The sequence below is a fragment of the Dermacentor variabilis genome, unplaced genomic scaffold (assembly GCF_050947875.1).
Source record: "Dermacentor variabilis isolate Ectoservices unplaced genomic scaffold, ASM5094787v1 scaffold_23, whole genome shotgun sequence".
Lineage (NCBI taxonomy): Eukaryota > Metazoa > Arthropoda > Arachnida > Ixodida > Ixodidae > Dermacentor > Dermacentor variabilis.
The window spans coordinates 1,254,567-1,279,591 of NW_027460401.1; the positions used below are offsets into that span (position 1 = coordinate 1,254,567).

The 25,025-nt window shown below is 47.1% G+C and overlaps 1 protein-coding gene across 9 annotated transcripts in view; it reads right to left on the reverse strand.

Moving 5' to 3' along the window:
* Rel (nuclear factor NF-kappa-B family member relish) overlaps positions 1 to 25,025 on the reverse strand; it is a 450,112-nt gene that overhangs the window by 81,705 nt on the left and 343,382 nt on the right. For all 9 annotated transcript variants that reach the window (XM_075678481.1, XM_075678479.1, XM_075678478.1 and 6 more), the window contains 3 exons: positions 13,633 to 13,704; positions 7,546 to 7,927; positions 1,690 to 1,801 (listed from right to left, as the gene is read on the reverse strand). In XM_075678481.1, coding sequence (XP_075534596.1) covers positions 1,690 to 1,801; positions 7,546 to 7,927; positions 13,633 to 13,704 — 566 coding nt within the window. The remainder of the gene's footprint in view (positions 1 to 1,689; positions 1,802 to 7,545; positions 7,928 to 13,632; positions 13,705 to 25,025) is intronic.

The following is a 25,025-nucleotide window of genomic DNA, read 5'->3' on the forward strand; positions in this document are numbered from 1 at the left end:
GGGCCCTGAATTACTTTCTATCAAAGTTGAGAAATCCATTTGAAGTTAAAATAAACTATTTCATTTTCAAACTAGCAAAGCATAACAAAGAAAGGAAGATAGAGCTGATGTGGCCAAAAATTGGAATAGAGCGCTGACTTCTAACTGGTTTACATATTAGGAGATTGCCCGAAATATATTGACACAGTACTGTGAGGCTCTCGCACCGCGAGACAGCGCATGCAAAGATCGGCGCTATGAAAGATGATGAAGCGTGTAGGCTGCACGCTCTTCTTCTGGCCCGCCATTAAAAAGAAGCATCTACTTTGTAAGACTCCGGCTTCAGTCTACGTTACATTTTTCTAGTGGAGGTGCTGGGCACATGCGACCACTCCCAGATCGAACACTGTCTACAAGCCGTACCAGTACGTAGTCCGGTCAAGCTGACTCCTGTTCACGTACGGACAAGCCATCGACTTCAAGGTCTGCCACCTGAGCACATCCGTTCCGTCTTCTTCCTCAACCGCACCGACCAAAGTCGTCCTTAAACAGCCGCAAATCCCTACGTCCTTCCATGGGGACACCTTCGAGGATGTTGAGGACTGGCTCGATCACTTTGAGCGTGTCGCAGAATTCGACGGCTGGACTCCAGAGCGCAAGCTATGCAACGCCTACTTTGACCTCGAGGACTATGTGCGGACATGGTTTGAGAACTGTGAGGCGGTCCTATCGACATGGGACGAATTCCGACGGCAGCTAATCAGCACATACACCAGCCTCGATCGCAAGGAGCGAGCTGAGTACAGAGGCCGAACGAAAGCGTCACAATGTTTGTCAAAGATATGTGCCGACTTTTCTGACGCGCGGATCAGACCATGCCGGTAGAAAAGAAGCTCAGGAACTTGATGCATGGTGTCAAGCAAGAACTATTCGGTGGCCTAATACGCAACCCACCAAAGACCGTTGCAGAGTTTCTCGCGGTAGCCATATCTATGGAAAAGGCACTGCAGCAGCGAACAAGGCAGTACAACCATGACGTGTCGACCCTCTTGCGTGACCCTCTCGCTATACCCTTGGACAGTACCGATGCCTTGCAGGAGCTCATTAGGCTTGTTGTTCGAGAAGAGCTCCAAAAGCTTCAGGTGGGTCAGGCATCGGTACAGCGACTTGCTCTGGCTGAGGTCGTCCAGGAGGAAATGAGACAGGCAGTGCAAGTCCCAGAGCGGAGCGAGACACCACAGCACGAGGTACAGCAGCCACAGCCTCGCATGTCGTATGCGGAAGCTACGCGAAGTTCGTTGTCCCCGATTTTTCAATATACAGCCACGAGAAAGCATCAGACACGTTCGAAATTGCCACACGATCGAAATTCGGTGTACATCCACAATCACGGCAGTGAATTCCTATATAAGTATCCGAGCTGCTCTGTGCACGTTATTATAATTTGATTTTAGCCTTTCATTAAGGAAATGACCAGTTTGGCTTATAGATCTCCTCCCACAGGATTCATACTATCCTGCATAATATGAAGCACAACAAAAATATATAAATATGTTGGTACTCCTTTAATTTAGCTATCAAAGGGCTGTCAGAGTGACGGGCCACGAAAGTTATGCTCTGTGCACCTGTCGGGCCTACCCTGTTCTTGTGGCCCACAGTGGACTCTCACATACCAGTACATACGCGCATGCTGCTGTGGCCAAGCCTCACCTGGCCTCCATCATTTTGCTTGTTGATACATGTGCAGCACTTTGTGTTTGCCAGCATCTTCAGAAGGAGAGTGAGTAAATGCGGCGAGTGCCTCACAGCCAGGTGCAGGGCACTGCGGTGAAAGTGAGAGCAAAAGAAATCTGTTACACACGTTTCAGACATGTCTGCAGCTTGCTTGTGGTTACTTGCTTCTTGGACCATGGTTACCCACTGCAGGAGGGCACATGGAGCCATGATCATCCAATGCACCACTGCAAAGTACCGTATTTTCTGGCATATAAGTCGACTTTTTTTCACTAAATGTTCACCGATGTGCTCTATAAAATGGTGCACTTGATATATGCATAAAATCATGCGTGATGGTGCGACCCCAATCTGTACGGTCTTTCTTTCTTCCTTTTTTTTGGGGAGGAGGGAAATCTTGTATCAAGAGTGGAGTGACTGCTGGTACACCTGTTAGCTTCTAGAGCTCACTGTGTGGGCAGCACAACGACAGCAGTCGAGTGGCAGCAATCAAGGCCGCCAGCCTCCAGGTGTCTCAGTGATTGAAAGTCATGCTATAGTTTGCTGTTACAGTTCAGTTTTTATTAAATAAAAGGTTAACCCCATGAAACTGATGCATTAACTAAAGGGTACCCCAATATTTACTGTTATGTTGCAGTGCCCAAGATATACCAGTTACAAAAGGCATCACTTCGTTACCATTATCAGTTGCCCGTGCGAGAAGTCGCAGTGCTTCCAGCATAGAGTTTCTCACTATATTGCTTCCAGCTTTCGCTCGCTGCTTCACTTTTTGCATGCATGTCATTAGGCTGGTTCAGGCGTGTTGTGATCATTTGCGTATTCATCCTGAGTACAATATGCCGCAGAAGCAATGCCAAGGACATGCCTACAACATCGCATAAAAGTTGTTCAGAGGACAACGATGGTTATCCAGTGGTGCTGCCAGCTGAAGTAGCTCAAGTTTTTTGACAGTGCATTGGAGGACAAGGCCTTCAAAGCCTTCAAATGAAGTGCAATAAATATTGGCTTACTGCACCAAGAAGAGTGTTGGTTGAAGATTTTCCTCTGCTAGAATTTGCAGCTAAATGAAAATTTTGTTTACTGAAATTTAGAACCCTGAAATGGGTAAGTTTCGAATTTCACAGCGAGTGTACAAGAGTGCATCAATTCATTATGCCAGCTGGGTTAGCATAGGTGTAGCTTATATACTTGTGCGACTTATAATCCAGAAAGTACGATACTATTACATCCAGCATACCTTTCTGCTTTGTCCTTGTGTCATTTACATATCAATAACCATTAAATTGAGGCCCTGTCAAGATGGCATTGACGTGAGAAAAGCTGTACTAATGGTGCAGCTCTTGAATATAAAAACTACATATTGGCAACCATAGCCATCACAATGATCGCAACAATAAATAAATAAATAAATAAAATAAATAAAAAGAAATAAGGGGTATTATTGGCATTACGACAAAAGGGCACCTTATGTGAAATGTTATGGACCACCCATGCCAGCAGATGTGCAATCTGTTTTTATGCAGCTGCACACCACCAGAGCAGCTTCATGTTTTTTTTTTCACACATACCACATGGGGTTCCACAATGCCTGTGGAAGTGCAGAGTTTAACTGGTGCCCTACAACAGGAGAGTGAAGCAACAGCGACTCACTAGTGGGCACAAAACAGAAGGACAAACACACAAGCTGCTAGTGTTACACTCAGGGCAAGGAAGCCTGTTGTTTTACATGTATTCATTGACTGTTGCTCCGACATCTCTTTTTATGTGCCGCCATCAAACATTACTTGAATCTTGCCTTTTACTCTCAGCTTCAACTCTGCCTGTTTATCGAGCTTGTGGATGGCACAGGGGCACACTACCAACGCGCGCTACTCGAACAGCGCGGACCCGTTTTCACATCCTCTGAAAACTGCAGTGATTGCAGGACGCGCATTTACAGCAAAATGTGCCTCTGCCATCTGCAAACAGCTTTTGCTGAAAGCTGCCTCTACACAAACGGGGTGTTGTGGCACATCCTCACGGCATGGCATGAGTGCTGCTGCACGAGTTGCTGTGTCTACACTGTGGGGTCCATGTTTAATGATGTGAAAGCATGCCAGCACTGCAATTACATAATTCCATAAATCTTTATTTCCTTGCCACCAAATAGGTGAAGTTTCCAGTTGCTCCATTTTTGTAGTGTGCTAGTGGCATCAATATTTGTTACACTGTCATCATCCTCACTCTCTATTTTCATTGCTGCCATCATCTATACTCAGCTAAGTTTTTAGATAAAAATACAGTTGAACTGACTTATAACAATACTGGTTTTAACAATATATCGGACATAACAATGAGCTGCAGCCTCAGTGCTGTGAACCTTTGTCTGTTCTATGGTAAAATAAACAGCCTAATACAATATGCCCATTCTGCATTATTGGTTAGAGCAATTAAATCTGGCCATGGGGCCCAAAGAAAAAAGACAAAATCCCGAAAAAAAAAATCGAGCCACGGCACCCTTTCCCACCTCCAAAACACGAATCAGAGGAGGAAACGCGCACAAGGTTCTTAGCGTGTCGAAAGCATGCTAGCCGGTGTGTGTGGCAGCTCGCGTTTCTTTTTCCCCAGCATCCACCGTTCTTTTTCCTTTGAGCATAGACATACACTCAGTAGCCAGATTTATGGAAACATTGCAGTAAGTGGTTTATTTTGCCGCAGAACACACAAAAGTTCACGTGCGATTATAAGTTGTTTAGACTCTACTTCTTTGTGTCTAATTAAAATATTGGATGTCAGTACCCTCAGTTTTCTTTTTCTTGTGTAACTCAGTTATAAATATTAACGGTTATAGCAACGAAATTTTCTGGCACTTGAATGTTGTTATAAGCAGGTTCCGCTGTATTCTTAAAAAATACCCACACATTCTTGAAAATCAGTTGTCAGTCCCTTTAACGACACAGTGAAACAATGAAAAATAAGTGTTCAGTGGCAAGTTTCCCCTGGTGTCTACATTTTTTACAAAGGCAAGAAAGCTTACAGGGATTATTTTAAACACAAGCAAATGGTTTAAATTTTATTCTTGCATATTCCAGCATGGCAGTCTGCATCACCTTGTCTCATAAATTTATGTACACGGGCATTTGGGGTCAGGGCTAGCATTCAAGATAACATGCCATCCACAACACTGAACTACGGCAAGTCGACATGTTGGTATATAAAAACACAAATGCACCAGTGGAGATAAACCTCCATTTGCAATTACTAGAGTGTATATCGTCCAAGGCTGGACAAAGATACTTGGCAATTGTATCATGAGACAATACAAGATACTCAGGCCACAAGTATTTGAGATGCAGATACAAGATATTACCGCAATTATTGTATCTGATACAACACTTTCCATTTGTATCTTAAGAAACTTCGATACATTAGCAAATTTCATATTATAGACTGATATAAAGTAGCAAAAAACGTGCATGCACAAAAACGTTTGCTTGTAAATTTTCATAACTCCGACCAAGCTTGTTTCATTTGAGATAAATGTCTGTTAGTATCTTAAAATTTTTGTCTTTCTTGCTCAAAGTACAATATTTTCATTCCAAAACAATTTATTGGGGTCGCTTTTGCTGCTTAATATGAAAGCTCTTTATACGCTGCACTGTCAATGGTTTTTGCTTGTCACTTTTGTAATTGCTGGGAGTCGCTGCGCTGCTTGCCGACTAGCTAGTGGGTCTCCATGTAATTACAAGAACGTCAATAAGCTTCGGCACGATGACGTAAATACTGCTGTGGAGCTTTACCTTGTCCATAAATGTATTACAGTTTATGTGTGCAACATAGTTCAAAAACCCACTTTTAGGGCTTGCGAGTAACAATCACGTACACAAAATGGCCGTGTTATACACAAGTCTCCTGGAAGCAGCGCCATCCATGCTTTGGTTCACAACAGTCAAACTTACAACCATCAGATCCTTCAAATCACTGATGTGTGAAAGCCACTAGACTTAAGGGCCCTTCACAAAGTCTGGCCATTTTGAGCTGACAAGCGCAGAGTATACAATGCGGGCTAACAATTGTTTCTGCAAAGTATTACTTCACCACGCGCCACGAAAAAATCTTAAATTTCAAACCGAACGCAGTTTTTCCTTCTCCTCGTGGCCACTGTGACGGTGACGGTGAAGCCAGACGGTGACGTACTCGCGTCCCTGCGCCAACGTACTTGGGTCCGCAGTGTGACATTGCTTGTGGTGACACGTGACTTCGAGGATGATTCAAGACACCATCTGTTATTTGTGCGATCTGCTGCTTGATTTGACAAATTGAAGTTTAGAGAAATAATAAAACACACAAATGTGTGTTTTTTGTTTTACTTCGCACCGAAGCAAGAGAGATGTACTTCCTCTTCATCTGCTTGTTCGCATGATCGTGTAGTCATGTGCACAGGTACCGAAACTATGCCATTTTCTACCGTGTTCCAGCACGTGATCATGTTCTGCGATCTGCTTGTTCTACTTCAGTATTCGTGTAACACTGAATTATACCGCTAGTCATGGATCCTTGTGCACAGCGTGCAAAATCATGTGCTGCGCAAGACCAGACAACCACAACAGCTCATGCGCAGCGCTGAAAAAAAGAAAAAAGTGAGGAGAAAAAAAGAATGAAGGTGGGGCCCGTGACGTATGCGTCACGCGATCCTCGAGGTTCGATATTGGAGAATGCAGGAAAGGAATTTCGCTTGCAGAGACTAAATGGCACGAGTGGAGAGGGTGTCTCGCTATGCAGTGGAGCTCGCCTCCTGAAACCAAGGGTTCGCGGTACTGAAATATTTCTATCTTGGCTATTAATAAGCAGATTTAAAAATTTTTTGTGGCAGAACGCTCCCCAGAGGACACGTAACAACTTTCAGCATATAACCAAACATTTTCTATGGGGGCCTGGTGAGGGGCCCTTTAAGGCAACCCAATTTTTGCATTCTTTAAACTTTGTGACAAAGCAAGAGAAAGTTCAATAACACTATAGCGGCATCAGAATTTGCGCGAAAGACGCCGCATGCATTGGCGTACACACCACAGTATGATGGCTACGAGCAAGTTTCATGGCACCGACATAACTGCAAACAAAAAAATCAAGAAGAGAAAAGGTCGGCTGCGTGCAGGTGGTCAGGCGCTTTGTTGAGACAGCGTGAGCGCCACCACATGACCCTGCTCCATCAATAGGGATGCGAAGACCTCATCGCCTGCTGGAGGGCGGAAAGATAATGCCTTTAGTTTTATTCAGGTAGCTTAGTGGCAGCAGTATCAGCTTGTGAAGTTCGGCCAATGGTGATGTTGCGATAGCCCAGTATCTTGTATCTTAAGATGCACAATACACTCTGTCATGTATCAGAAATACATATGCAGATACAGATCTTGCCAGACGTATCACGATACAGATACAAGATACCCAAAAAGTATCTAAGATGGTATCCAAGATATATGTACTTCGATAATGCCTAGCACTATTGTCTAGCTCTAATGAATGGGAACAGTGATGGGACTGAAGGAGCGACTAGGTGCAGCTGGACTGATTTTCATCTAGTTTGCAGGTGTTAACACCGTATAAATGCATAAGACCAGCTTTCTATGGTCTGCATGCCCAATGCATGCTCATGTTACGCACCCATCTCTGTCATGCATGGTAGCCCGATTCAGAGAATAACAGCACATGAAGAGGGAACACATAGGAAAACACAAGCACTGACAGCCCAAGGGCCTGCTATCTGCAATAAACACACACATTATTTCATTTGAAGCCTATTTCCTCCCACGAGTGTCCGACCAGCCACACTAGCTAGATTCTGTGAGCATCACTCACTTGTTGCCATGCAGGTCAGAGATGGGAATCATTTCTCCAACCAGTCTGGTCAGGGTTTTTGTTGAGCACTTGCTCATGAGCTCTTTTGTCATCCAGCACATTACTGCATACATTGCAGTTCCAAGCCTGTTGCTGGTCTTACTGGTGCAAACACTGACTGAGCCATCAAACGAGTCATGTCCTGAACTGTGGGCTGACTTGTCTTCAACCTTGATGACAGACTCTTTGGAGCTCCCACAGGGACAGGCCACGCTACTGTGTTGAAATCCAGGTTCTGTTTCATTGCGGCTTCCTTTGCCACCCAAGGAGAGTCTGCCCATGGAGGCCTCGAGCCCATCTCCATCGCTGGCCATGACGATTGATTCCAGGGTAGGAGTAGACACTGGCAAATGGCAAAGTGGTGCAATATTATGAGAAATTAAAGGAAACCCTTAAACTGAGCTACCTGACATATTATGCTTCTCAAGTGGCAAATTCCTCTGGCCAAAAGTAGAGGTCTTATGTCAGAAAATAGTTAAACACTAAAAGACCGTGGCAACAACTCACCATGGCTAGCTAACTCTTAGTGTTAGAGAACAATTATGCTATTTAAAAAAAAATCACCCTATGGTGTTCAGCTCCATTTTTGTATGTGTGTTTTGCACTCTTAGGTTCTCAAGCCATGTGAGCATGACATACCATATTTTCCAGTCTATAAGTTGTGCTTTCTTTTCTGAATTTTTTTGTTGGTGCATCTCATAGAATGGTACAACATATATACAGTCAAAATTGGATTAGATGCTATTGCCATGCCCTTTGTATTGAGCAGGTATCAAATGACGCTCCACCGCATGTCACCTACTGCTATGCACAGCAACTACACTTCATTGCACTTGTTGCCATTGTTGTTGTGCGCATGTGTTGCCACATGCATGCAAAGTTGGAAAAGTTACGACGCGAAATTTAAGCTGGTACAGTGCAGTTGAATTTGCAGTGGAGCATAGAAACTGAGCAGCACGGAGGGAAGTGGGCAAGAAAATCATCCTGGACGGGCACAAAGGCTCTACCAATTAGTCGGAAGATGACAGTGACAATAGCTGCATTGTTTGTAAGCAACTTGGAGGAGGATGACTTCGATGGCTTTGAATAAGCGCCGTCATGTAAGCTATCACTACCATTGTTCATGCTATCAGAATAAAATACTTCTGAAATATTGTCTAGACGTTGCAAGGTGCTTGCACGCAATCGATTATGCAAGTTGTTATGCTCCTGTTACGTTACTTTTGACAATGTATCTATTTCGCTTATACTGGCCAGCGACGTGGAATTGAACCCCGGCCCTGTCCCAGGCACTGCTTCTTCACTTAAATCTATTTCCAAAGCACTAACTCATTTAGAATCTTCCCAAAGCACCGTGCTAAATGAACTCGCACTAATCCGTACTTCCGAAACTAACAATGACGCTACGATCAACAAAGTTTCTGCTCGAGTTGATATCTTAAAAGAATGAGCTGATGAAGTTCAATCACTGCACTCACAGCCTTCTTATGGCACAAGTGACTGCATCGCTAATCTGGGTTGCCAATTAAAAGCGCTGGCGGAAAAATGCGACGACACGGAAAACCGACAGAGGCGTTCTAACTTGCTGTTCTTGGGAATTTCCGATGCTAACAACGAAAGCTGGGCACAATCAGAAATGCATGTAACCTCATTCCTATCCGAGAAGCTTACCATTTCCATTGCAATGGCTGATTTAGAGCATGCACACAGACTACGTCGCTTCCAGAAAAACAAAAATCGTCCCATCATCGTAAAATTCGCAGGTTTTAAAGATAAAAATGCCATCCTTCAAGCAGCTTCCAAACTTAAAGGCTCTTCTTTTGCAGTTCGTGAGGATTTCTCTGCGCGCATGCACGCAGCCCGGTAAAAGTTATATTCATTTGGTATTCAAACGGGCTCCCAAATTAAAATCCGTTTTGACAGGCTCATCAAAGAAGACAAGCAGTTTGTCTATGATGCCGAGTCTGATTCAGTCATACAACTAACAAAGTAGCCATCAACTCGAATTCAATATCTTCCATTTTACCACTCTACACTACCAAGTTATGCGCCGTCAAGGAGCCCCACGTTTCATACGATGAAAGTTATGTTAACCAATGCTCGAAGCTTCATGCCGAAGAAAGAAACAATGGAAACAATCATCACGCATGATGACATTAACATCGTTCTTATCACAGAGTCTTGGCTAAATTCTGATATCGAGGACCACGAACTTCTGAACAACCCATCGTATACCGTTTATAGGCAAGATAGGATCGGTCGTCGGGGGGGGGGGTCTTGGTATTTGTCAAACAATGGCTGGTCTCTTCTCGCTTATCTACTGAAAGTCACCATGAGACCCTTTGTCTCAAGATAGTACTGCCGACAACCACGACCATACTGATTTCTTGTTACCGTCCCCCTGATTGCGACATTTCATTTACAAACGAACTTAATTCCATCATATCCAATCTAATCTCCCATTTTCCTTGTGCTAATCTCATGCTATGCGGCAACTTCAACTTTCCTGATATTGACTGGGAAAACTGTGTTGCTTCAACCCGCGCGTCCAAAGATTTCCTAGAAGCAGTTCTTATGTACAATCTTAGCCAAGTAGTTACCAGACCTACTCGCATTACTAACATTTTTGATTTAGTACTTACTACCAATAATGAACTAATTAATTCTTTACAATATGTTAAAGATGTTAGCGATCACAACATTTTGTTTTTTAACATAGCTATAGAGCTTCCTACCCACCAGCCATCTATTAAATACATCCAAGATTACAATAAAGCAAACTTTCCAGAAATTAACAATCAGCTAGAATCTTTCTTTGTAGACTTCCATCAATCAGCCTCTTCCAGAAGAGTTGAGCAAAACTGGTTACTCTATAAACATTAACTTTTGTCTCTTCTTGATGCTCATGTTCCTCTTGTACTTACTCGCAGGGATGCCGGCAGACCCTGGTATTCAAACAACCTTAAAAAACTATCTAGAAAAATGAAGCGCATTTTCCGCGAACTCAAACGACGCAACAATCTGCAAAAATGGGAAAAATACTTTACGGTATTGCGGGAATACACAAGTTTGCTGAGGCAATCTGACAGCAAATATTTCCACCAGGACCTGCTGAGAATTCTGCGTGACAACCCTTGCAAATTCTGGAACTCATTATCACTTAAACATACTTCATATCATAGTATCGCGTTGATCAACTCGGATGGGTCTCCTGTTTCAGTGAATCAGCGTCCCGATGTCATGAACTCTTATTTTTGCTCAGTTTTCACTAATGAACCGCCTACTGATATTCCTATGTTGCCACCTACTGACTGTTCAGAAACGCCGGCTGTTACTATAACTACTCAAGGAATCTCCAATTTAATTGATAACCTTAAACTTTCCAGTGCGCCAGGCCCAGACAGCATAATGGCTAAAGCTTTGAAGGGCACCAAATCGCAATCTAGCCGCTTCTTGAAATTGATTTTCACTCAGTCTATTGCCTCTTCCACTATTCCGAGTGATTGGAAAATTAGCAGTGTTGTACCTATGCACAAATCCGGTAGTCGTTCCAGTCCATGTAATTACCGACCTATTTCCTTAACCTGCATACCTTGTAAAATTCTAGAGCATATATTGTACTCCGGCATTGCATCTCATTTAGACAAGAACTCTTTTTCTTTCCCAATCAACATGGATTTTGACGAGGCCACTCATGTGAAACACAACTGTTCGAATTCACCACAGACCTTCACCTCCACCTTGACTGCCGTTTTCAAACCGATATTATCTATCTTGACTTTGCCAAGGCATTTGATCGTGTCGCCCATCTACGTCTTACTGCGAAACCTGCTTGCCTTAATCTTGACCCACTTGTATTGTCCTAGATTGAATGTTTTTTCACAAACCGCTCACAACACACTGCCATCGATAGCCTCAAGTCGTCAAGTAGTCCAGTCTTGTCAGGTGTACCACAGGGCTCTGCGCTCGGGCCTCTTTTTTTTCTCATTTTTATAAATGACCTCCCTAACAGCATTCTTTATCAATTCGGTTATTCGCTGATGACTGCATCCTGTATTGGCGTATATCCTCCCATAATGACTAACTATATTATTATCTGGACAAATTCTCATTGTCAGGAATTTTTAACACAGTTTACAGAAACCACACTGACAAAAACAACAAAGACACATGGGCTTGTTAAACCTTTCCTTACATTGTTCTGTGCCCTTTTTTAACACAGGAAAGAAAGTACAAAATGCAATGCGCAAAGGCGTGCTTCACTGCAGATGCGATGCTTTCCCTTATATTACAAGCGCTTATTGATGTAGATATATGCATTGGGAGAATTTCTGTGTCCATCTCAGAGGAGGGGGGAGACCTGTCAAGCTTATTCATCCTTGTCTGTTGTCTTGCTTTGCTTTGTCCCAATACACTATCTTGCAACAAAAATACTGGAACACCAACTAGACAAATCAGTCACACTTCTTTGAACATAGCGTAGTTAGACAAACATCATCTTGAAGTCACAGCTACCATTTGCAATGCGCAGCAGTGTTAGTGCTGCACTAATTGGCTTCGTAGTGCATTACGGCTGTTTACATTATGCGATGTGCGGAAAATGCAATGTAATCTGTCATTGACGTAATAGTTCTGCGGAAGCCCGCAAGGTGAAGTAATTAACAAAGAGAAAGTGAGACATCCACCCAAAGCGTCGCTGAGTGCTGCAGGGAGGACCCATATGGGTTCCTTGAGAGAGGGGCTTCGCAGTTGAAGAGGGTTCGTCCTGGTCTGGGACTCGAACCCGGGACCACCGCCTTTCCGCGGCGGCCGCTCTGCCATCTGAGCTAAGCAGCCGGCTAGCAGAGGGCAAGAGTTTGACATAACAGTTCTGCAGAAAGGTGGGGAGAAGTAATTAATAAAGGGAAAGTGAGACGCCCACCCAAACGTAAATTTGATTTCGCCTGCCATCTGCTAGCCACCTGTTTAGTGGAGCAGCTGCCGCGGAGAGGTGGTGGTCCCGCGTTCGAGTCCAGGACCAGGACGAATTTTTCTTCGGATGCGAAGCTTTCCTTTCAAGGAACCCGTATGGGTTTTCTTTGTGGTGCTTGGCTGCGTTTGGGAGGGTGTCTCACTTTCCCTTTATTAATCTGCCATTGAAGTATTGATTTAAATGTGACTATTAAAAAGCTACAGGCTTTTGTTCAATGAAGGCTGGCACGCACTGTGTATATTATACTTTATACAGCACTCGTCCTGTATCCTTCTAACTCTGTGTATTTCGTTGTTTTCATACTGATCAATAAGTATGTATACTTTCATATATGCTTGTTTTCACTTCAGTGTTAAGCAAGAAAGAATCATCTGCCATATTCATATAAAAATAATTTTTAATAATACTAATAATAGAAATAAATATGATATGTCTTGACCACCGTCATTACTCTTGCAACACCCATTTGTTATTATTCTTTGCAAAAGGGCAAAATTCAGGGAGATATTGGGTTTAACTTGATTTTTATAAATTTTGTTCTAAGTGCGAAAATCGAGCATTATCGGATTTTGGCCCCCAATAAAAGGACCCTGCTTATATACTGAACTTCAGTGCATGTCCTTCATTATGTGACCTCGTATGAGATTGGCAGTATTGCTTAATAAAACTAATAATAGAATAGCAGCCATTGTGGCCCCTCCCAGGGGCCCTGCAACAAATTTGGTGATGCTGCATAGCTCCATGACCTGGGGCACTCTTCCATAGTCCTTGTGGCATGGGAGCAAGGATAGCCATCAGCTGGTTACTCTGCTTGCCACATTACAAAGGCCACATGACAATTTCTGGCCAAAGATGTAGGGCATTTTTTGGTGATTTGTCCTTATGTTTGCCTGTGAGCAAAAATTAACCTCGCAATAAAAAACACATGTTCAGCACCATCTGTGTCACAAACAGCTAACGTAGCTCATTTTTACTACAGCAAAGGATGTAGTTTTGTACATAAGTCCATGATAGGTTGGCATCTAAAAAACTAAAGAAAATATTAAGTTGAGTTTGAGTAGTAGAGAACTACTCACCCTGCTGCAGCAGTGGCATAGAGGTAGAGTATCCGCCTTGCGTGCAAGAGGACTGTGGTTCGAATCCCGGTGCTGCGCAATTTTCCACCAGATTAAAAGAAAAAAAAAAATCCGCGTGTTGACAAAATTGCTTAAACAGGCCTGGAGTGCGGCCTGATCTCGGTGACCAGAACTGGTAATGCACTCCCTCACCAGAGCAAGATAGGCCACCCTGGTGCAGCACTTGGCCACAACCTCCTATATAAATACAACAATCAAACCGCGGCCCTCAGTCCCCAGCGGCTGCAAAGCAACTGAACCACGGTGGCGGTGAGACCTGTGACGCAGCAGAGGGTGCTAAGAATACCTGGGTCCGAACAGGTTGCCATTGAAATCTGAACCTGGCAACGTTTAACGCTAGAACGTTATCTAGTGAGGTGAGTCTAGCAGTGCTATTGGAGGAATTAGAGGGCAGTAAATGGGATATAATAGGGCTCGGTGAAGTTAGGAGGACAAAAGAGGCATATACAGTGCTAAAAAGCGGGCACGTCCTGTGCTACCGGGGCACAGCCGAGAGACGAGAACTAGGAATCTGATTCCTGATTAATAATTATATAGCTGGTAACATAGAGGTATTCTATAGCATTAATAAGAGGGTGGCAGGTCTTATTGTGAAACTTAATAAGAGGTACAAATTGAAGGTCCTACAGGTCTACGCCCCTACATCCAGTCATGGTGACCAAAAAGTCTAAAGCTTCTATGAAGACGTGGAATCGCCGATGGGTGAAGTCAAAACAAAATACACTATACTGATGGGCGACTTCAATGTCAGGGTAGGCAAGAAGCAGGCTGGAGACAAGTCAGCGGGGGAATATAGCATAGGCTCTAGAAACAGCAGGGGAGAGTTATCAGTAGAGTTTGCAGAACAGAATAATGTGATATATTGGGCAGATGGGGCAGTGCCTCAATGAACGCTTAAGGGAACACTCTCAAAACTTAACAAAACAAGACAAACTTGCAAATTTAGTTTCGCATGTGATGGTTTGCGAGTGCGTGCTACGGTTCAAAGAAGCAAAGGTTCTGGGCAGAAGTGCAAGCGCTAAAGCTAGAGTTTTGCTGGAAGCTTTCCACATACAAAAAAAGGCGGGTCTGTGCATCAGCGATGTTTCAATAAATTTGTACTCGGCTGAGCGCACAGTTCTGGGGAAATTTGAAAAACCGTAACGTATGGCTTTTCTTCAATTGGTCATGTGTTCACTTCTTCCTGCTTGGGTGTTTTATCATTTCACTTCGCGTGCATGTTTTCAATATTGCGATAAAGAAGGCTGGTGCAGTTCGGTTTTGCGCATGTGTTGTGATTCTCTTAAATATAGAACTTTTTCAAAAAATAAACCAGTTGTCAGTAGCGTGTCTTCGTCGTCGTGTTGTCTTTTCATCGTGTGCCTGTCCTTTTTAGCGCTACCATCAGTTTTAAAGAACGCATCACCAACTAGCCCAGCACCAAGTTTAAAAGAATAATGTGAGGATATTGAATACCTTCTTTTGCAAGCGGGATAGCCGAAAGTGGACGCGGAGGAGCCCGAATGGCGAGACTAGAAATGAAATAGACTTTACACTCTGCGCTAACCCTGGCATCACACAAGATGTGGACGTGCTTGGCAAGGTGCACTGCAGTGACCATAGGATGGTAAGAACTCGAATTTGCCTAGACCTGAGGAGGGAACGGAAGAAATTGGTACATAAGAAGCCGATGAATGAGTTAGCGGTAAGAGGGAAAATAGAAGAATTCCGGATGAAGCTAAAGAACATGTATTCGGCTTTAACTCAGGAAGAGGACCTTAGTGTTGAAGCAATGAACAACAATCTTATGGACATCATTAAGGAGTGTGCAATAGAAGTCGGTGGTAACTCCGTTAGACAGGATACCAGTAAGCTATCGCAGGAGACGAAAGATCTGATCAAGAAACGCCAATGTATGAAAGCCTCTAACCCTACAGCTAGAATAGAACTGGGAGAACTTTCCAAGTTAATCAACAAGCGTAAGACAGCTGGCATAAGGAAGTATAGTACGGATAGAATTGAACATGCTCTCGGGAACGGAGGAAGCCTAAAACCAGTGAATAAGAAACTAGCAATAGACAAGAATCAGATGTATGCGTTAAGAGACAAAGCCGGTAATATAATTACTAATATGGATGAGATAGTTCAAGTGGCTGAGGAGTTCTATAGAGATTTATACAGTACCAGTGGCACCCACGACGATAATGGAAGACAGAATAGTCTATAGGAATTTGAAATCCCACAAGTAACGCCAGAAGAAGTAAAGAAAGCCTTGGGAGCTATGCAAAGGGGGAAGGCAGCTGGGGAGGATCAGGTAACAGCAGATTTGTTGAAGGATGGCAGGCAGATTGTTCTAGAAAAACTGGTGCCCTGTATACGCTATGCCTCATGACCTCCAGCATACCGGAATCTTGGAAGAACGCTAACATAATTCTAATCCATAAGAAAGGGGACGCCAAAGACTCGAAAAATTATAGACCGATCAGCTTACTGTCTGTTGCCTACAAAGTATTTGCTAAGGTAATCGCAAATAGAATTAGGTACATCTTAGACTTCTGTCAACCAAAGGACCAGGCAGGATTCCGTAGTGGCTACTCAACAATAGACCATACTCACACTATCAATCAGGTGATAGAGAAATGTGCGGAATATCACCAACCTTTTGAGAAGAGGTTTATTGGCGGCTCCTAATGCAAAGGCACAGCGACCGGGAACGGCGAGGCAGCCCGAAGCACTGTCCAAAAAGGACGCCAGCAATCAACAGCGCGAGCCGAAACCGAGCCGCATGTTGGCGATGCAGCTGTGCCGCGAGGCGCATCTTCTTCTTCACAATCTCCCCCCGGACAAAAAGAGCCATCCTGGCGCCTTAAGAATCGGGAGGCAGAGGGTCCTGGTAGGGCTTGAGACGCGAGACGTGGACAATGTCACGTCCACGCCGGCGCAAGTGTTCAGGTGGTGACAGGGGCTCAGTAAGAAAATTCACCGGGGATGTTTGCTCCAAGGCTCGGTAAGGCCCTTCGAATTTTGGGACAAGTTTCGAGGAAAGCCCCGGTGTTTGGAAAGGGACCGACAACCACACAAGAACGCCTGGAACGTAGGTGGTGTTTGGAAGCGTGTCGATGCGGTTTTCTTTCTGGCGCTGCTGTTGCTCTGCCGTAAAAGAGCGCGCTAGCTGGCGGCATTCTGCGGCTTGTAGGGCGACGTCAGACACAGGTAGGCACTCGGAGGCGTCAGGACAATATGGAAGGAGCGTGTCGATGGTAGGTGTAGGCTCGCGGCCATACAGGAGGAAGAAAGGTGAAAATCCCGTAGTGTCCTGGATCGCGGTGTTGTACGCGAACGTGATGAATGGAAGGATGCGGTCCCAGTTACCATGATCAGATGCCACGTACATAGAGAGCATATCACCAAGTGTGCGGTTAAATCGCTCTGTGAGCCCGTCAGTCTGTGGATGGTATGCCGTGCTTGTCCGATGAATAATATGGCATTCGGAAAGCAAACTTTCGACGACTTCTGAGAGGAAGGCGCGACCTCGATTGCTGAGAAGTTCTCGAGGTGTGCCGTGTGGAAGCACGAAGCGATGTAGGACGAAAGAGGCTACATCCCGCGCTGTAGCACTTGGTAAAGCAGCAGTTTCGGCGTAGCGTGTCAAATGGTCAACAGCAACTTAGATCCACTGATTGCCATGTGGCGTCATAGGAAGCGGCCGTATAGGTCGATGCTGACGCGATCGAAGGGTGTGGCAGGGCCCGGGAGCGGCTGCAAGGCACCAGACGGGCGTAAAGGCGGCGATTTGCGGCGTTGACAGTCAAGACAGCACCGAACAAACTTGTGTACAAAATTGTACATGCCGCGCCAGTTGTAGCGGCGGCGAATTCGTTCGTACGTCTTGAAGACTCCGACGTGGCAACACTGCGGATCGTTGTGGAAAGCGGCACATATTTGAGACCTTAAGCTCCGAGGAACCACCAGAAGGTACCGACGACCTTCAGGAGTGTAATTGCGTCGGTGCAGCAGCTGGTCACGAATGGCGAAATGAACTGCTTGGCGTCGGAGGGTTCGGGATACAGGGAGGGTCGATGATCCAGAAATATAGTCGAAAAGAGACGCAATCCACGGGTCACGACGTTGTGCGGTGGCAAAGGAGTCCATGTCGAAAGATGACACGGAATGTGTGGAAGTTGTTCCGGAGGCCGAGTCTGGAGGTAAAGGTGAACGAGACAAGGCGTCTGCGTCGGAGTGTGTGCGTCCGATGCGGTATACGACGCGAATATCGTACTCCTGGATGCGTAGTGCCCAACGGGCTAGGTGGCCAGTGGGATCTTTCAAGTTGGCGAGCCAACAAAGCGCGTGGTGATCTGTGACCAAGTCGAATGGGCGCCCGTACAGGTATGGTCGGAACTTGCCAAGTGCCCATACTAAAGCCAAGCACTCTTTTTCGGTCACGCTGTAATTGGCCTCAGGCTTCGTCAGCGTGCGACTCGCATATGGAACTACATATTCGGGGTAGCCGGGCTTTCGTTGGGCGAGGCGGCGCCGAGACCGACCCCGCAGGCATCTATATGTACTTCAGTTGCAGCTGATGGGTCGAAATGGCGAAGAATAGGTGGGGAGGTGAGAAGACAACGCAGCGTAGCAAAGGCGGAGTCACATGCAGGGGACCAGCAGGAGAAGGTGGCGTCACCGTGTAGAAGCTGAGTCAATGGCGCCATGATCGATGCGAAATTACGAACAAAGCGCCGGAAATATGAGCATAGGCCCACAAAACTTCGAAGTTCTTTGATCGTCTGAGGCTTCGGAAACTCAGCGACTGCTCGAAGTTTTGCAGGATCGGGTAGAACGCCGTGCTTGGACACAACGTGGCCTAAAATGGTAAGCTCTCGCTCGGCGAAGCGGCATTTCTTGAGGTTGAGTTGAAGGCCAGCATTCGTTAGACAGGTCAAAACTTGTCTGAGGCGAAGCAGGTGAGTAGGGAAATCAGGCGAGAAAACCACGACACCGTCGAGGTAACACAGACATATAGACCACTTGAGGCCACACAGCGTGTTGTCTATGAGTCGTTCAAAGGTGGCAGGGGCGTTGCAAAGCCCGAAAGGCAGCACCTTAAATTCATATAAGCCGTCAGGCGTAATGAATGCAGTTTTCTGGCGATCTGCCGCAGCCATCGGGACCTGCCAGTACCCTGAACGCAAGTCAAGGGACGAGATTAATTCTGCTCCTTGAAGACTGTCGAGGGCGTCGTCGATGCGCGGCAAAGGATAGACGTCTTTGCGCGTTACCTTATTTAATCGACGGTAGTCGACGCAAAAGCGAATAGACCCGTCCTTGTGAACGAGAATGACAGGAGATGCCCAGGGACTGTGCGAAGGTTGAATAACATCACAACACAGCATATCTTCGACTTGGGTGGTAATGACATGACGCTCTTCGGCAGAGACGCGGTACGGTTGTTGACGTAACGGCTGATGTGAACTGGTGTCAATGTAGTGCTGCACTTCCGACGTGCGGCCCAGATGAGGTTGTGAAACGTCAAATGAACTTCTAAATTTGTGTAGGAGATCAAGAAGGTCGGCGTGTTCGGCAGGTGTGAGGGTATCGGCGATGGCATTCGAGAACGCATCACTGGACGATTCCTTAAACGCGGAAATCGAAGATGGTTCGCTGGAGTCGACATCAAAAGAGCCTCCAGAATGGAAGTGCCAAGGTGTGTGTTGCCCTAAATGCATTAAAGTGATAGCACAATGGACACCTCCGCTTTGAGCACGGCCGCTTGACTGAGAGCCACTGCAACAGTGCTGCAGCCAGGATAGTGGGAACACAATGGAGTTTTAAGTGGGCTGCAGCCACTGCCACAAGATATGCTGTGCTATCGTATGGCAGTGAGACTGCCACTTTGTGCGTCTGTGGTGGCAATACAGTGTGTTGCTACATTGCTTTAACGCAAGTCACATTAACATTCATCATGAGATGGGTCCTGCTGGATTTTCTTTTTCAACCATGGATTCATACCGACTAGCGCACTTATCTTTATCGGGCGACCACGTTTCGCCGCCTAACAAATGTAATCGCACAGCGTGGGACGCGCCTGCATGTATCCAAAGTTTCTGGAAAGTTATCGATGCTTCTATCCGGCTGTCTGTTGTCGCCGAACCTTGTGTTATCTGATTTCATCGCGTGACGCGAATGGTGTAGAACTTTGTGGAAGGCACGCGGGTCTGAACGATTAGTCTGGAACATTCGACGACTGCTGTATAAAAGCCGACGCGCTTGACCTGCTGATCAGATTTCCGACGATCGCCGACCGTGTTCGCCACTATCGTTGTGCTATAAGTGTAGCCTGTTTTTGTGCGCACAGGTTCGCCCAATAAAAGTTAGTTTTGTCTTTCACAGTATTGCTACTGTGTCCTTCAATGTCACCACCACGTGACATCTGGTGGAGGTGCTTTTCGTTCATGTACCGAACGCCCCCGACAAGCCGTGATCCAAGCCCGGACCACAAAGTGAACACCAACGTAGTCCCGGAGCATCGAGCAAGCCGCCGTCTTCAACAGCTGCCCCCGGAGCACAGACTTCTACCTGAGAAGACCAAGATTGTGGCCAAGGCAACCCCAATGGCAGCCCCAGCATCCCCCATCGTGCTGCAGCAGCCCAGGGAACCTCCGACGTTCCGCGGTTCAACATTCGAGGACCCAGAAACCTGGCTCGAGACGTATGAGAGGGTCGCCGCATTTAACAGCTGGAACAGCGACGACAAACTGCGACATGTCTTCTTCGCATTGGAAGACGCTGCCAGGACGTGGTTTGAGAATCGAGAAGCCACCTTAACGACGTGGGACCTGTTTCGAAGCGGCTTCTTGCAAACATTTACAAGCGTGGTGCGAAAAGAGCGAGCCCAAGCTCTACTAGAAACCAGAGCGCAGCTGCCAAATGAGACGATCGCGATTTTCATGGAGGAGATGGCCCGTCTTTTCTGGCACGCTGACCCGGAAATGTCAGAGAAGAAAAAAGTCCGCTTCCTGATGCGGGGCGTCAAGCAAGAACTTTTCGCCAGACTTATTCGTAACCTACCGAAGACTGTGGCTGAGTTTTCTGCAGAGGCATCGATGATCGAGAAAACTCTGGAGATGCGCACCCGGCAATATAACCGCCAGGGGCTCACGCCGCAGTACAGCATCCAAGGACTGGGTTCGGACGACCTTCAAGAGACCATCAGGGCCATTGTGCGCGAAGAACTGTGCAAGGTCCTGTCTTCATTGCAGCCTCAAGTAGCTTCGATCGCTGACATCGTGAAAGATGAAGTTCAGCGATCGCTTGGGGTTCCTGAGGTGCAACCTCAATTACCGCAGCCCCAGCCAGAAGCAATGACCTACGCCGCCATCGCATGTTGCCAAGGCCCCCCTCCGCGACCGCGCAAGGGGCCCTGTAACGCCGCAATTCCGTCGTCCGCTGCTGCCGCCACCTCCAGCACGCCCACCCAGCGCACCTACACAAGAAAAACGGACATTTGGCGAGCCCCCGAGCACCGCCCGCTCTGCTATCACTGCGGAGAAGCCGGCCATGTGTACCGCCGATGCCCATACCGCGACTTGGGACTGAGAGGGTTCGCCGTCAACGCGCCGCGTCCACAGCTTGGGGAACGCCCACGTGACATCGCCAACTACCTCGCCGCTACTCAGTGGAACTCTCGACGACCGTTGCATTTGCCATCACCAGGCCGCTACCTGTCGCCGCAGCACCGACCATACACTGGCCCAGCCCGGGGCCGGTCAGCGAGCCCATATCCGGAAAACTAAAAGCAGCAACCGATGGAGGTGCGGTTGCTGTTCGTCGAACTGACGAAGATCCCCCGCCACCACCGAAGACTCCGAAGAAACTACCTCGATGACATACCGACACGCCGCCGTCCCGACGAAGTGTGAAAGCAAAGAATACGACGACGAAAGATGACCTGACAGCGTCCCATACCAGCCACAGGTCAATGCGACACAGCCGTGATCCGACGCCAAGGCCTAACTGTAACGCAAGACAAAGAACCACCGACCTTGACGTGCTTCTCGACGGCCACGCAGTCATCAATGCCTTAGTCGACACAGGCGCCGATTACTCCGCCATGAGTGGACACATCGCTGTCCAGCTGACTGCATGGAAAGGCCCTCAAATTCGGACCACTGAAGGACACCTGATTACGCCGATTGGAATCTGCACGGCAAGAATTACCGTTCATGACCGGACTTACCCTGCCACCTTCGTTATCCTCCAACAGTGTTCACGTGACGTCATTCTCGGCATGGACTTCCTAAACCAACACGGTGCAGTGATCGACCAGAAGTCGAAGTCGATAACCCTGTCTGAAGATCAAGCGATACCGCCGGCGAGCTCTCATAGTCATCATGCCTTAAGCGTGCTCGAAAGTCAAGTCAGCATCCCGCCTCGCTCCAGTATTGTCATTTCCGTCGGCACCAAAACACCTGCCGATGTACAAGGCGTCACCGAAGGTGACCAACCTCTACTGCTAGACTGTGAAATTTGCCTCGCAAGAGGGATCGCTCGACTCCACGGAGGAAAAATGGAAGTGATGCTAACCAACTTCAGCCAAGAGTTCAAGGACATCAGCAAGGGCACGACAATCGCGTTCACCGAGGAAATTGTGGAAATGAGGAATGCCTTTGTCCTCTCAGATTCTGCCGCATCTACCCCGCCGACCATAGTCCCCGAACCAGACTTCGACGTAAGTCCAAGTCTCCCCATGAGCAAGCAGCAAAAGCTCAGAAGTCTTCTCCGATGATACAAGGACTGCTTTTCGACTTCATCGAAGATTCGACAAATACCAGTTGCAAAGCATCGCATATTAACCGAAGAGTGCGCTCAACCACTCCGCCAGAGCCCTTACCGAGTTTCGACGCGAGAATGTGAAGCTATTAGGCAACAAGTCGACGAAATGCTCCGCGACGACATCATCCAGCCGTCGAAAAGCCCATGGGCACCTCCTAGTTGGAGAAGTATGGGAGAGGCCTTTGCCCTGCAGTGGGCGTAACCAGGCTGATGATGATGATGATGATCATCTCCTGTTGTCCTGGCGAAGAAAAAGGACAGAACCCTACGTTTCTGCGTCAATTATCGTCGTCTGAACAAGATCATGAAGAAGGACGTATACCCCCTCCCACAAATAGACGACGCATTGGATCGGCTCTGCAAAGCTAAATACTTCTCGTCGATGGACCTCAAGTCTGGCTATTGCCAAATAGAAGTCGACGAAAGAGATCGCGAAAAGACCGCCTTCATCACCCCAGACGGCCTCGACGAGTTCAAGGTTATGCCATTTGGACTGTGCTCGGCGCCTGCAACGTTCCAGCGCGTGATGGACACGGTTTTAGCAGGACTGAAGTGGCAGACCTGTCTCGTTTACTTGGATGACGTCGTTGTCTTCGCCGGAAATTTCGACGATCACCATAGGCGGCTTGCAACAGTACTAGAGGCCATCAAATCATCAGGGCTCACTCTGAAGCCAGAAATGTGCCGCTTCGCTTACGACGAGCTTCTGTTCCTAGGCCACGTCATCAGCAAATCCGGAGTATGCGCCGACCCGCAGAAAACAGCTGCCATCGCAAAGTTCCTGCAGCCCATCGACAAGAAGGCAGTGCGTAGATTCCTTTGCATGTGTGCCTACTACAGGCGCTTTGTCAAGGACTTTTCACGCATCGCTGAGCTGCTAACACATCTAACCAAATCTGATGTCAAGTTCAAATGGCAAACGCCGCAGGCCGACGCATTTCTAGAACTAAAACGACGCATGCAGTCGCCGCCGCTACTTGCGCACTTTGACCAGTACGCCGATACAGAAATCCATACTGACGCCAGTAGCCTAGGCCTCGGTGCCGTCCTAGTGCAGAAGAAAGACGGACATGAACGGGTGATATCTTATGCTAGCCGGTCGCTGTCAAAAGCGGAAGGCAATTATTCTACGACTGAAAAGGAATGCCTCGCTATTATTTGGGCTACAGCAAAATTCCGCCCTTACCTATATTGCAGGCCATTCAAAGTCGTCAGCGACCATCATGCATTGTGTTGGCTAGCTAACTTAAAGGACCCTTCAGAACGGCTGGCGAGGTGGAGCCTCAGACTGAAAGAATATAACGTTACACTAACCACACCTCCCCGCAGCCACTTACTCTGGACCCCTGGTCATACCTCGCTGCCGGGTAACGAACGCGCACATGCGGTTGCCCGAGAAATTTCCCTCCGGGCTACTCGGCGTGGTGAGGCGACTAGTTCAGAGTGGGGGGATCCCTTGCTCCGTTATAAAGACATACTCTGTCATTTTACACGCATTCGTCGCACCCACGCCGCACCACCGCCGTCCTTCTCGCGGGAGGAAGCAGTGGCATTACGCCGGTTACAAACCGCAACTTTTCCTAATCTTGTCTCTCTCAATAAATTCTACCCACACTGTTATGCAGATCGTTGCCCTGGCTGTGGCAGCTCGCCCACAATCTTCCACTTCACGATTGAGTGCACTGCAAACCTCTTTCCTCCCTTGCCAACTCTCCTTTACCCCCTACGCAACAAAGAGCTGTGGGACGATGCCCTCCACGACGGAGCTCCCAAGGTCCTCCGAGCAGTGATACAACGGGCTCGAAACATCGCCGGAATCATCTTAGGGACCCTGGACTGAGGGTTCCTCCCACACTGCTCTCGCCATTCAAATATTATTAATAAAGATGTTTTACTCTCACGGTGATCTACAAGTCCGGACGAAAACACTCAGACGCCGGCTGCCTATCATGCGCCTCCATCGATCCCCCGCCGGAAGACGGCGAGGATGACGACGCCTTCTTCAGAATAATAAGCACAGAAGATTTCACTAAACAGCAGCGAGCAGACCCGGAGCTAAAAGGCCTCGTCGAGCATTTGGAAGGGAACACTGACGTAGTACCTAGGGCATTTAAGCGCAGATTGTCTTTGTTCACATTACAAAACAACCTGCTCGTAAAGAACTTCTCACCAGTCAGCACCAGCTACCTTGTTGTTCCATCAGCGCTGCATCCAGAAGTACTGTACGCTCTACATGACGATCCAACCGCTGGGCACCTCAGATTCTCCTGAACGCTGTCGAGGATACAGGAAAGGTATTACTGGCCGCGTCTGACCGCCGACGTCGCTGGTTATGTCAAAACATGCCGAGACTGTCAGCGACGCAAGACACCACCGACAAGGCCAGCAGGATTACTATGCCGATCAAACCTCCTTGCCGACGATTTCAGCAGATCGGGATGGACTTACTGGGACCGTTTCCGACATCAACTTCCGGAAATATGTGGATCGTTGTGGCAACGGACTATCTCACCCGCCTCGCT